We start from the raw sequence: 13,100 nt of genomic DNA, 5'->3' as shown, positions 1-13,100 counted from the left end.
TAAACTTTGAACGGGTATCGAGTAGGAATGTCTTGTCTATAATATATCTTATATAAATATAACCCAGGGCTAGCGAAAAGTTAATTTTTGGACATAAGGACTTTCAAAAATTTGTGTGTAATAGAAATTGACCTAATACAAGATGTACTTAAAATAAGAAAAACAAGTCTGCTCAAAAATTAATATACACGAAATGACAAACTATAAGTTTCCTTAGCAAGGCAATATTATCTATGCGACTTTACATACAACAGTAAATATGTAATTAGAAAAATGATAAAAATTAACTTTACATTTTGCATAGAAATATAAATGAATATACAGTATGTTTTTTCATACTTCTAGTGTCTATTCGTTTGTTCAACCAGTTATATTCCATGAAAATATCTCCTGTAAATAAAATCTTAGATCTTTGGCAGACTATAAATGAATGAAGGTAAAAGGTGTTTTTTCGTGACAACCTTGGACTGCCTTGATGTAAATCTTAATTTGCAGGGCACTACCGTGCCCCCAAATGTCTCTGTGGTCATGTATTAATTTCTCGTATTATGTATAACTAAATGTAGCTCAATAAAACTACAAGCGGTATAAAAATGTATAGAAGAATTATAATTATAACATGCATCTAGTTTCTCAGCAATAGCGATAGAATAGTTTTTGTTACGCAATATTAAATGTTTACTACATTAAATCTTTTTAATACGAAAATTATACAGGAATTTCATCTCGATACTCGTTATGTGGTCGTACATGCGGTGATCGTACTGCATTGTTATCGATGGGTATCGCACTGATCGTGTAGAATTATGTTGTTAAATGTAACTTTACTGTGAAAATAAATACGCTTAAATTTTAACACGGAAATCGAATTTCAATTTTCATGCGATTTGCCTCAAATCGATATGTATCCAAACTTCTTGTGGCGTTTAAATGCTAATTGGCAGCTAAATTGCCTTTTTTATACGCCACTTTCTTCCGAAGTACTTAATTTGGTTTTGACAATATAAAGTAATAATAAATAAAGGAAGTGAGCTTAAAGTAGGTTAATGAAAAATAATATGTCCATTGAACTGAGATTGTTTTGAGTATTTTGGTAGTATTTCAAACCTTGAAGATCAACTAAAAACGTCTATCTCATAAGATTAGACGTATCCTGTTTTCGGGAAATGTTCTATCCTGAACGTATTATTATGTACTTAGTAGGTAATGAGAATCAAGTACTAGTTAATTGTTTGGAGGGTGCAAGAAATAGCAGGTTTGTGTCACTGATTTTTCAAAGTTATGTAAGGGTAGATAGAGGTTTTAAAGGTGAAGGGAAAAGATTGTGAATAAACCTACAAGCTTTACTGTACTTTTTAATGTTCTCACATGTGTGAGATGTGAAGTCTACCAAACAGTGGTTACTGACAAAAGTTGTCTAGTATATATGTACATATACAAGGTGAATTTTTAAAACGGGCCTTCAGGGCCAAATCCGAAACTATAAGGATAAACGAAAAATGCTGAAAGGAGTTACGAGGCCGATTTTGATAAAAACTAAAAGTGCATCATTACTTTTTTAAAATAACTTTTTCCCTAGCCGGGAATCGAACGAGTTCATTTTGAAAAAAAAATGAACCCTCTATATTATTCCACTATCTGATAGTGTTGCTTATAAGGATCAAAATCTGGAAAGTAATGATAAATGACAAACTAAAGGAAAAGCCTCAATTTTAAGAAAATACATATTTTTCCATATTAATTTGGCAGTTAAGTTCCCGCCATTCATCAATTTAAACATTTCGTGTATTGACATTTTTTTGGCTCAATGTTTCTAATCATTCGAAATGGACGTTTTGTTTCCCAATAATTTATATTTTTATGTCTGACTTAGCTATGGGCGGATTTTCGTTTAATACAGATGTAAAGTTGACAATTTGCGAGAATTACTTTTTAGAGTCAAATCCAAGTGATTACTAAAAAAAGACATATAGAAAATCATATTTAACGTTGAAACGAAGTTGTTAACAACAAACAATAAGAATTTACAATTTAATCAATTATCTATTTTCATTAAAAAATAAATCCTAAAAACGGCGGTAACTTATTTGCCAAACTATTACTTTCTCATACTAAGCCATATGTCATAGTTATAACATCGAATACTTACTTGATTAACCAACAAATTCTTCAATGGTATGACTTATGTATGTTTCTAAAGAATTATACATAAATCATTTGTTATGTATAATCCTTAAGGATTAGTATGTCAATGTATGGAAAAATTTGTATTTTCTTCAAAATTTTCCTTTTCCTTTAATTTGTCACATAACATTACTTCCCAGAATTTGATCCTTATAAGCGACACTATCAAATAGTGGAATAATATAGAGGTGTAATTTTTTTCAAAATGAACTCGTTCGATTCCCGGCTAAGGAAAAAAATATTAAAAAAAATTAATGATGCAGTTTTAGTTTTTATCAAAATCGGCCTCGTAACTCCTTTCAGTATTTTTCGCTAATCCTTACAGTTTCGGACTTGGCCCTGAAGGCCCGTTTTAAAAATTCACCCTGTATATTGTAGCAACGTACCTACATTATTCTTATTCAGACGACAGAAACCCATGCTTACTACTGCCACTAATAATTGATACTTATTGTAGCATTAATGGTGAAAATGTGTTAATTCTACATACATTAATTCATACATTTATCTATCATACATTATTTATCTACCCATAGTAGGCCACTTTTTGATGATGTGGTCCTAAATTAGGAAACATTTTTCAGGAGAAAATAATAATGGAGTTTCTTTCGCAGCATATTAAAGAAATAATAAAAAGTAAGTAAATGGAAGCGATATATGTAGTCAGCTGAAACACGAGATTTTCATGAAACACAATTTTGTTTTTTTTTCATATTAGACCAAATTCTGTTTAAGACTTCTCAATAACAATCCTATTTTTTTTAATAGTTAAATTTATCAAAGAACAAAATTACAAGCGTTGATATCGGTTACCGGTTAGTAACCGATGGTACCTGGCATACAATTTAACAGGAAGATTTTTAAACAAATGCAAGATGCATTATAATTTAAAAGTGTACTGAAACTTGTTAATCGCATGAAAATTGGAAGCTCCTTTAAATCATAATTAACCTGTGTCCATTTTAGCTGTTATTAGAAGTTTAAAAAAAGTTTGGTTACAAACCGGTGGCGAAACGAACTATTTTGGGATCCCATAATTGCTTTCAAAGGAAAATCGTGTACTTTAATTCCAGTGAATAGAAAATAGACGGTATACATGTAGCGAACATTAAGGTACAAATTTATTGTAGAAATAATCAGGCCAGTTTTAATGTTTTTAAAATGTGTCGGGTAAGAGCGGATACTGTCAGCAAATGGAAGATCGGAACATCCCAAGCCATCATAATATTGTAAATGTTGTAAGTTTTTTTTAATCACTTACGGCAAATGATTACTTTATTAAGTATGTAATTGTTATAAATTATATTTATCATGACATAAGCAAATTGAAATACAATATGTTTAAAACGTATGCAATCTTTTATTTGTCTTTTTTTTGGTCTCCAGTTTTTGAGAGAGAAGCTAACTTATGAGTATAATAGGGGAAACCTATGTTACAAAATTTGAATATTTCCATATTCGTAATTGAATACAAACGTGGTAAAATGTATGGATATGACATCAGTATTACTAAATTATATCAAAATTATATTTCGAGACAATTCTTTAAAGATAATGATACACTACTTTTAAACATAAAATTAAAAATAGAAGTTAAAAACATATAACATTATCTGATTAATACCCCTGGTGGGACTCGAACCCACAATCCCCGGCTTAGGAGGCCGATGCCTTATCCATTAGGCCACAGGGGCTGTATAGGAAGTTACGAAAATTGGGACAATATTTTAATTGTGTTATTATAAATGAATAATATGTAAGTACATCTAATATCTAAGTTATTTTTCATAACAAGTAAACCTAATTTTGTTATTAAAAATTATTGTTAAATCTAGATTTTCTTTATACACCTATATCAGATGAAGCAAAGCGCGGTGTAAGAGTCAGATGAACGTATCTTCATTTTGTCAATTTTACAGGAGAGCAAAAATAGTGTGACAATTCGCCATTTCAAACTTTGCCAGCTGATTAATAGAGATTATATTCAGTTATGATATTGTGGACATACAATAATCTATGATTAAAAACGTATTTTTGCAAATACGTTCTTATAGGTCAAACAGTTAACATGATAATTAAAACTAATTTAACGGTACTCATAATACGATGGTTCAGTCGAAATCTTATGTTATTTCTTTTTTTGTAACTTGTGAAATATTTAATATAGCGTTACGTCGTTTTGCCATTTCATAAAGGACTACATTGTGAACCGTTTTGTGAAAAAAGTTTTTTTGATTTTTTGTAGATACGTTTATCTGACTCTTACGCCGCGAAAGATAACATTAAAATAAAATTAAAATCATATTTCTATCGCAAATTTGTTCTGTAAAAATAAAAAGATTGTATTCAAAGCAGATTATTTACAGAATCGGCCGTCAACCTTCATCGGCATCACGCGCCACATGGTAAGCTACATGAGGTATAATTAACGAGCCCCATTTCGTCTCTGAAATTAATTGACGAATAAAAAAATCGTGAGCCACAGAGAAATTTTAAGAAGACCTGCGGTTTGCCAGAATGGTGCGTTACAGACGGTTTCTTTACAGAACACTTTTAGAAGGTATAACATCCCACTGCTTTGCCAGCTGTTTCGTTGTGAAGGAAAAGGATTTAAAAGAATGTATTTAATGACATAGAAATATAAATATTTAGTCACATTTATTGTCTATAATTCAACTCACTAATATGCATTTTACAATCGTAAAAAGAACACGTGGCGATCAAAGATACTTCAGCTGAGTAATCGTTCGAGAAGCTCCAATCGGCTCCATACGCTATGCTGTCATGCTCTAAATATTCGCCTATAACAGATATTTCGCCGTCATTCCGCAAAGTTCTAAACCCGCCATACATGCAGGCAGCTAAAATGACGCTGCCGCAATAAGGATGCCACTTAAGACGCCACACGCCGCCGCTGACGTTGTTGTCTGTCACGCTACGTTTTAAGTTCCTTGTGTCCCATAGCCGCACCTTTTCGTCATAACTGAAAAAATACAAAGTTAAGATATATGTACCACTTATTTCTTTACAAATACTAAAATACCAATTATACATTTAATAACATAAGAATATCCTATAACAATAATCTGTATGTGAAATAGTCCTATTTAGTAAAACACAAAACAACCGTTACAACTAAACCGCTTCAACTCCCCCTGTTTTTCTTTGGACCGTTAACTTCCATGTATGCCTCCGCCCCCTCTAGGCCGCTCACAGTGGGGTGTTATCGCTTACTTACTTTAAAAAAACAATTTTTAAAGTACTTGCCAGGTTATATTTAAATCAACAAAATCCAGCGAGTATACATATAATTATTGGAGTTTACTATACATTTCCCAAGATAGCGAACCTGCCAGTTAGTAACTGATGTTCCACCTCGATGTGGGATCTGACCGCCGTTACACCGGCTTCATGGGTGCGGTTACTCGTCACAGGTTCTGGCATTCTTACGTCAAAACTCTTGAACCCGCAGTCATCCCCACCTTATTAAGTAAGTTAAGAAAACAGCAAAATTTAATGGGTGAATGTGTGATTCTATTGCAATATCTTACATTCCAAAGAACAAAATAAGTGTCCTGCTCAAATGGATTCACGGAAGATCCTGTCATCTTTATAAATTAATATAAGATTTCTCTGAACTATTTAAATAGGGAAACATATTATATCGATAACTATATAACAATCATTTTAAAAAACTAATAAATCGTACCTGAATAAAATATATTCGTATTCCAATAATTAAAAGCAGCAACCCATGCTTCAAACCCATGTGCTTTCCAGGTGTCGATCTTCTGCAAAGCGTCCCCAACTAACTTCCACAAGGAAACACTGCCTGATGAGTCACTGACTATTAAACAAGGCTCGTCTGAATGTTCTTTGTTTGATGACCAGTCGACCGAGAGAGCTAGAATATTCTCTCCTATAGAAACATTTATCCACAATTTTAAATTCAAGGTTTTTTCTTCAAGAAGCCGGTACAACTCTATATAACCTTCTGATGTAACAGCCGCTAAGATCGCAAAGCCTTTTACGGTGTGATAACACCATTTTTGGTCTAATATGCCTGATGTGTCAATGATTTGCAAAGGTCTTACTTCAGTAGAATATTTGTCGAATTTGAAAAGATATATCCTGCCCAGTCGTTTTTGTGTTACTCCTTGCTGCAAAGAATCTGAAAGATTGAAAGTAAGATATTTAAGCATAATTATAATTTCCAATTACCTATATTACCTTGTTTATACAGAGTTATCAGGCCTCAAAAAGTGAATCATATGCACCTTCGTCTTTTTTCTCCAGCTGATAAGTCCCACAGACCAGCACGTCGTGGTACGGTGCTACAGGACACCACTCCACTGAGTCTGCGCTGTATCCGGTGTCCCAACGCCATTTGCACGTCCAGCTCACCGCCATTTTGGACTATCACTGGATGATAATGGCTATATTAATCATAATTTTATAGGAACAGTTTTTCGAGATTTAACAGTATTTAAGGTACTAAATCTTATTCGGAACCTTCCATTAAAATGGTCGTGGGGCTAATTAATTATGCATGTATATAAAATTATTTTATTTTATAGTGCCTATTTGGTAAAAATGAATGTGTATGAGCTGTACGTTATACCAAAGGAGTAAAAAGGTATTTACTAAATTAGCTAAAATTATATAAAGAAAAATATCTAGTATTCGTCCAAAAAAAAATTCCCTGAAGTGTCGCATTAATTAGCGCATTACTTCCAAAGGCACTCACTAGGATTTCTTATGTCATTAAAATGTACATTTAACATTTGGATCCCTGCTTGGCCGGGATCGAACCCAGCCTAGATGCTCCTAGACTATATCTGCTTCTTAGTAGTTTCATAACATTTAACCTATATGTAGTTAACATTACGTTATCCATTACATAATGTTAGTAATAAATATAGTTATTATTCTTAACAGGTTCAAGTGGAAAAATGAAATAAAACGACCGTTACTATTTTAAACCCATATAATTATCTATATTTATAATAAAAAATAAGTCCATACGTGAATAAATACGGTATACTAACGCTTACATCGAACAGTTACAAATTTAACATATACTTATATCTCGTTTCACATGTTCAACGCACGTCTTTACTAAATCTCTAAAATTTGTACTGTCTTATGGTTCATCACTTACAATTAGTTTGGGGGTTTGCGGAAAGGTAAATGGTAAAACTCTGCTTATCCTTAAGGTAACAGGGTATAAATTGGTACTAATTTGTCTCTTCGCTAAGACTGCTAAGCCAGCAATATAAGTGGTATACAATATTTTTCGGAAATATATGATTTTCTGTAAATAAATTTTATTTTATAATTCGATCTAATAAATATTATTTGAAATTACTTAAAACATCATGTAGATTGTATATGCAATGCACGTAAAGCAATGTAGAGTTTAAACCGCGTCTTTAATTCAGTTTTGTATTAAATTAACTTATAATTATATTTTTGGATTCACTGGTTAGCAGCCTGAAATATAACCACTGCCGGTTAGCAGCCCTAAACGTGAAATGCTTTCAGCTTAAACATCGAATCGTATATCTTTTATAAATAGATAAACATATTAATAATCCACAATTGGATATCTAATATGAACAAATCATTTACGTGTATAGGAAAATCCGATATAATATAAAAATTCAATTGAAATGGACTTCAGGACATTAACATTCAAGTAAGTACTATTCATTAATGGTAACTTATTTTATATCTAGTAATTAAAACTATTTCGTAATTTCTTCTTAAGGCTAGTTAAACACTATCAAGTATACTTCAACGGCAGTTGGACCGACATCTTAACTATCGTATCGTTTTAAACTTTGATTAAAATGCTGACTTGTAAATACAAACGTTTTTTAAACCATTGCTACACGTACATAGAACAAATCCAAAACGTTGATGTAGTACATATTTGAAATGCGATTTATTTTCTAACAAATCATATCCACAACTGATGAAGAAAAACTGATGTTTTTTTTTTTTTTTTTTAAATATATGAATTAATCAACAACTACATTTATATATTTATCATTTATTAGGTGCAATTACATGTTACACAAGATTTTCTTGTATTATAATAATCATTACATTGCACCCAAACACTATTAAATCGCAACAGTTTAAAAAACGCATGTTTAAGGTAATTCATTTATCATACACAAACACGGAGCTATTGTATTGAATGTAGTCACAAGGTGGATTGGTTAATTAAAAGTAAAATATATACAACTTAATCTACACGAAATTAATATTACGAACGAAATAAATGAGCACATTGTCTTACAAACTATAATATCCTATGATGAGGTCATGTATGAGACTGGCTTTGTGAGGCTGGAGGTACACTGTATCATTGCGGTACCTAAAATATATTGCTAGGCTAACTGCTGTACTGAGAAATTTGTAAAGCCAATAAAAGTCATTAATATTATAAGTCACTATTCCACTACAATTTAAATGATTTTACACACACATTTTGACTTTTTTGTTTTTATTCATTCTTTCGCTAATTAAAACATGAATATTAAATGTCTCAATACATCATTACTTTGTACATGATATAAGTAAACATTTTATATTTATTATGATTTGAATTTTACGACTTAGTGACTTATTTTACTATTATACAGTGCACCTACGGCCTCCCAATGCATACAAGTAACAATATCAGCGTCTGACTATGATCCTCCGAACAGCCACACAACAATAATATCACTGCATAATCATTTCCAGTTCACTGTACATGATACTAACATCTTGCACACATTCATTAGACTGTCTTCGATAGTAACACATGTCACTGCTTAAATTACAACATCCATTATTAATGTTAAAAATAATTAATATTTTGTTTGCATTTGAGGTAGATATTCACAATAAATGTTGCGATCACAGCCCGAGTTCTATCAGGACATAATATCAACTTATTTATCAACTAGTGTTTGTATTGTATGAGTCTTCCCAATGGGAGTTGAAATGTTCTCGTTAAGGAAAAGATAGATACGTGAATGTAGTTTTATATATATAAGTATAGTAGATAAAGAGTATCTTAGAAATAAATAAATGTATTATTTATGACAAAGACACATACATACATATTTAGACTTGGGGAAATTCAAATACTGCACCTGAAAATCACTTTTACTACTTTTTTTACTATTTTGAACATATATTCTCTTGTATAGCATGTATTGACTAATGTAAATCTTCTTCAAAACTTAGGATGATAATTTGCCCCTATTACCTGATTTATGATTTTTTTTCTGCTGTTTTTTAATTAAGGCTCTTTGTTGAGACAAAGGTGGATAGTGGTGAAATGGTTGTACAGACAATGTCATTTGTAAACTTTATATCACTATTATAATAACAATAATGATATTTAAAACAATCTGCTTATCAAATATGTATCTATAATTGAGTTTTCAATTAAAAGTTATTTGGTTTGATGTTCCACATATTAAAAAGTAATACTTTCTCAGATCACTGGCTTGCCTATAAGAAGTTTACACTGGTCAATAAGATGATTAAAATAATATGGTGCATCTTTATTTCTTACAGACTGTTCTTGATTTCGTTATAAAATGGTTTTGTACTTTTATGCATATACTTATAGGCACTATACATAATGAACAGTGTCTATTAAAGTACATACCAATAGTTACTAACACCAACACAACAAAAAACAAAATTACATTATTTTTAAGGTAAGAAGTACAATATATGAATTCACAACTGCCAATTACTTAATTTTAATTTATCACTATATTATCAATATGTATTTAGAGAAAGAGTATACATTTTAAAGCAGAGAATGTTCTTTGGGTAAGTCATTATAGATACTTTGTTTAAAAAATTGTTCCAAAAATGTTTGCAATGCAATTAAACAATAAGTGTCCCGATTTTCGTAATTTTGACATCTTAAATTTAATGTCTAAGTACCCTGAATTATATATTTCGTTTAAATCTAATAATATTAACTCTTGTTAGATAATGTCAATTTATATTTCAATAACATGATTAAAAATGCCAAATGTAAAATTGCAAATATCATTCATGAGCAACGTCTAACTTTGTAATAACTATAATTAAACAAATTTAAATTTAAAACTATCATCTCATATTGAATTCAATAGTATAAATATGGTAATTGGTTAACTAATTCCACTGTGTAAGTTTCAGGTCTATAAACCCATCCTGAGAACTGATGGTTATCAGCTACAATTATGTTAATTAAAACGGAGATACCTTCATTATCATTAATAAATATATTTTTTCCTTAATAAGTGGTTTGTATATTTTTCAGCTACATTTTGTTATTGGTAAAACTTATGTATAAATAGAATGACAAATATATAATAAAATTTGGTTATTATAAGTGTGGTTTCTCTTAAGTTTCATTGTGGTCTATTCTGATAAAGTCTACGGGTTCATTCGTCTAGCTATAAGTGGGCAATAAATTCTCATCATATCAATTTAACTAGGTATTATTTAAATTTGTAGATGACTATGGCATTACAATTGGTGTAAACACTAGCAAGTATGCAATCTGAATCAGTTGGGGAATCTCAACTATCCTTGAGTGTCATATTGAGGTACACTAGAAATTGACTGAAATAACTTATCACAGAGAGTTACTGCCGAGCCGATCTCTCGGTTTCTAGCAGGCACTCCCTTACGAGGATGCGGGCGTGGACGATGCCGCGTTTCAGACGTTCCGCCGAGCTGCGACTGCCCGAGTAACTAGGTCTCACTTCCTTACCCATCTCTTCGATGACGGCTAACAGTTGAGCGTACTTCGACATCCCATTGTCCTTATCTTTCGAAGAAGGCGATGCGGCCGGAACTGTGGATATCGTAGCGTGGCTGCTTCCCGTATGGCTTAACTCCTTGTGAATGGCTTTCCCGCTCATCGGTATGGCGGTCACGGTCACGTCGCTCAGCTTCGACTCCACAGCCTGGATGTCCATTGCCTCCATCGCTCTAAAAACCAAGATGTTTTGATAACAAAAGAAATCAAACAAAAAAGACGTAGGAACCAAAAACTTACCATCGAAACAAAAGTTAGAGATTAACGTGGACTTTCACAAATAAACGAACGAAAAACGCGCGACGCAAACGTGAAATGATAAAACTCTTATGATAGGAAATGTACAATGTAGGACATACCTAACTCGATCACCTTCAATTTCCTTTACGATCACGAATGTTATGTATTTGAACACTAATTGTTTAACTAAAGGTGAGTAAATTATAAAAATGCTGGAATGTATAATGCTATTAACGATTATAATTGAATTTCATAAATAAAACCCGTACTTTTAATAAACAAAATCGAATTCACCACATTGACAAGAAACATCGAAACACAGATAAGATAAGAGTATTTTAATAACCATCGAATCAAGAATCAAAGAACACAGATAATAAAAAATTGTACCGATTTTGTACCAAGGGTTTGATGTATCTTTAAAGGAACTATGTTCAATTTTTTTAAAATAAATGCTAGTAATAAATTATTAATATGAAAATGCATTAAAATATTAATAGACAACCGACATTAGAAATCGAACTGGAAGGCAAGCTTTATTAATCAAGATGGCGTATCATTTGACAATCTGTCAAGCGGCAAATAAATAATTACTGTCAGTGTCAGTTTGTCAAATCTGATTGGAGTATCACCGTATCGCTTTTCTTTCCCGTCTTTTTGTTAACTATTTTGAGTTTTGTCGCCTCCCTCTGTAAATATAGCTCGTTATCGTGCGGCATGTTAGGTGTTATGTCGAGGTGTATCGGGTTGTATAGTTGAAATGTGTGAATATTTGAATAGTGAAACAATAAGTGGTCGGCGTGAAATGATTATGCGTTTAGTGGTGGTCTGATGGCGATGGCGGAGGAGCGGGCGTCGCGGCCGAACTCGCTGCTGCTGGAGCCGCCGGCGCCGGAGCGCGAGCCGCTGCGCTTTGACGTGCAGCTGGTGGGCGCGCCGCCCGAAGTGGAGCAGCTCGTCAACAACATCAAACAGGTCGCTGAGGACTTTCTCTACCACTGGAAGACTTTTCCCATCGGTAAGCATGCATTATAACATTTATTTTAGAAGTGAAGTTGTAACACCCATAGTGATATGATATAAAGCTCCTCTTGAAAGCATAAGGGACTACTTAGAAAATGATTATGTATTAGAAGTTCTTTAATTTCAAATGCCGATAGGCGGTAAAGATGATCAATTAGATTGTTACAATTAGATGCTCTGAATGCCTTTGGAACTATGATGTAAATTTTTTTTGTAGAATTTCTGCCACATGTCCTGGCTGTGACCCTCCTTACACATTTAACCTGACTGACCCCCTTTAAATGTGGCTAGAAACTCTATTTATTTAGAATACTATAAATATCAAAACATTTTTAAACATTTAAATCTTTTGTAACAGTGCTCCCTCAGTCCCGCTTCACGGGCCAAGGTAATCGCCCCTCAGACATCATAGTAGCACCACCTTGCGATGAACTGGACGCAGCAGCACTGGATGCTGGCATGGAGCCACATCCACTTTCCCCAAAGCAGCTTCACTCTATACGAGAGAAAGGGTAAGTTATGAAAATTTAATTGTAACACACCTATAATTGTGTCTAAAATGTGTTATAGTGATGTGCACAGCTCAATTATTACATTATAATGGCCAGTTTGTTTAGAAAAATGTCACAAGTTTAATTAATTCTTGTTCTGTGGAAATATAAATAGTGTCTTTAAATGCCTATGGGCACTTATAAGAACCTTTTCTTCACCGATAAATGTGACTTCAAACTTCTACCTCAGGTATAAAGCCACACTACTGAATTACTGCTGTATTACTACATGGAACTCCCCTGATCTATTGTATTGTGTGGTTGTGTATTTC

The 13,100-nt window shown here is 32.5% G+C and overlaps 2 protein-coding genes and 1 non-coding gene across 4 annotated transcripts in view; 1 reads left to right on the top strand and 2 right to left on the bottom strand.

Moving 5' to 3' along the window:
- Window positions 1–3,805: 3,805 nt before the first annotated feature.
- On the bottom strand, window positions 3,806–3,878 carry TRNAR-CCU (transfer RNA arginine (anticodon CCU)). Its single transcript has one exon. It is a non-coding gene; the product is annotated as a tRNA-Arg (tRNA).
- Window positions 3,879–4,825: 947 nt separating this feature from the next.
- Window positions 4,826–11,575, bottom strand: LOC140744528 (diphthine methyltransferase). 2 transcript variants are annotated; one of them, XM_073076157.1, is made up of 7 exons: window positions 11,374–11,575; window positions 10,990–11,187; window positions 8,372–8,377; window positions 6,462–6,583; window positions 5,894–6,355; window positions 5,534–5,666; window positions 4,826–5,167 (listed from the first exon to the last, which is right to left on the bottom strand). In XM_073076157.1, the coding sequence occupies exons 2-7, from the start codon at window positions 11,181–11,183 to the stop codon at window positions 4,843–4,845; spliced, it is 1,242 nt and encodes a 413-aa protein (XP_072932258.1). In that variant the 5' UTR covers window positions 11,184–11,187; window positions 11,374–11,575; the 3' UTR covers window positions 4,826–4,842. The 2 variants fall into 2 exon arrangements, with proteins under 2 accessions (XP_072932258.1, XP_072932257.1); XM_073076156.1 differs by lacking the exons at window positions 8,372–8,377; window positions 10,990–11,187 and having other exon boundaries at window positions 6,462–6,606.
- Window positions 11,576–11,869: 294 nt separating this feature from the next.
- LOC140744527 (uncharacterized) overlaps window positions 11,870–13,100 on the top strand; it is a 30,432-nt gene continuing 29,201 nt past the window's right edge. The window contains exons 1-2 of the mRNA XM_073076155.1: window positions 11,870–12,272; window positions 12,636–12,789. Coding sequence (XP_072932256.1) covers window positions 12,086–12,272; window positions 12,636–12,789 — 341 coding nt within the window. The 5' untranslated portion in view covers window positions 11,870–12,085. The remainder of the gene's footprint in view (window positions 12,273–12,635; window positions 12,790–13,100) is intronic.

This window comes from Epargyreus clarus, unplaced genomic scaffold, assembly GCF_041222505.1.
Source record: "Epargyreus clarus isolate Ecla_fem2 unplaced genomic scaffold, WU_Ecla_fem_2.2 ptg000008l, whole genome shotgun sequence".
In the NCBI taxonomy this organism is placed as follows: Eukaryota; Metazoa; Arthropoda; class Insecta; order Lepidoptera; family Hesperiidae; genus Epargyreus; species Epargyreus clarus.
This window is presented reverse-complemented; position numbering and strand designations above follow the sequence as displayed.

Excerpts from the sequence above, each read along its gene's own strand:
- LOC140744528 (XM_073076157.1), bottom strand. The coding sequence starts at position 11,183 with ATGGAGGCAATGGACATCCAGGCTGTGGAGTCGAAGCTGAGCGACGTG. Across the intron at positions 6,356-6,461 it reads GCTGGAGAAAAAAGACGAAG|ATTCTTTGCAGCAAGGAGTA; the intron begins GTGCATATGATT and ends TCAATCTTTCAG. Across the intron at positions 5,667-5,893 it reads TACGAATATATTTTATTCAG|GTGGGGATGACTGCGGGTTC; the intron begins GTACGATTTATT and ends TTACTTAATAAG.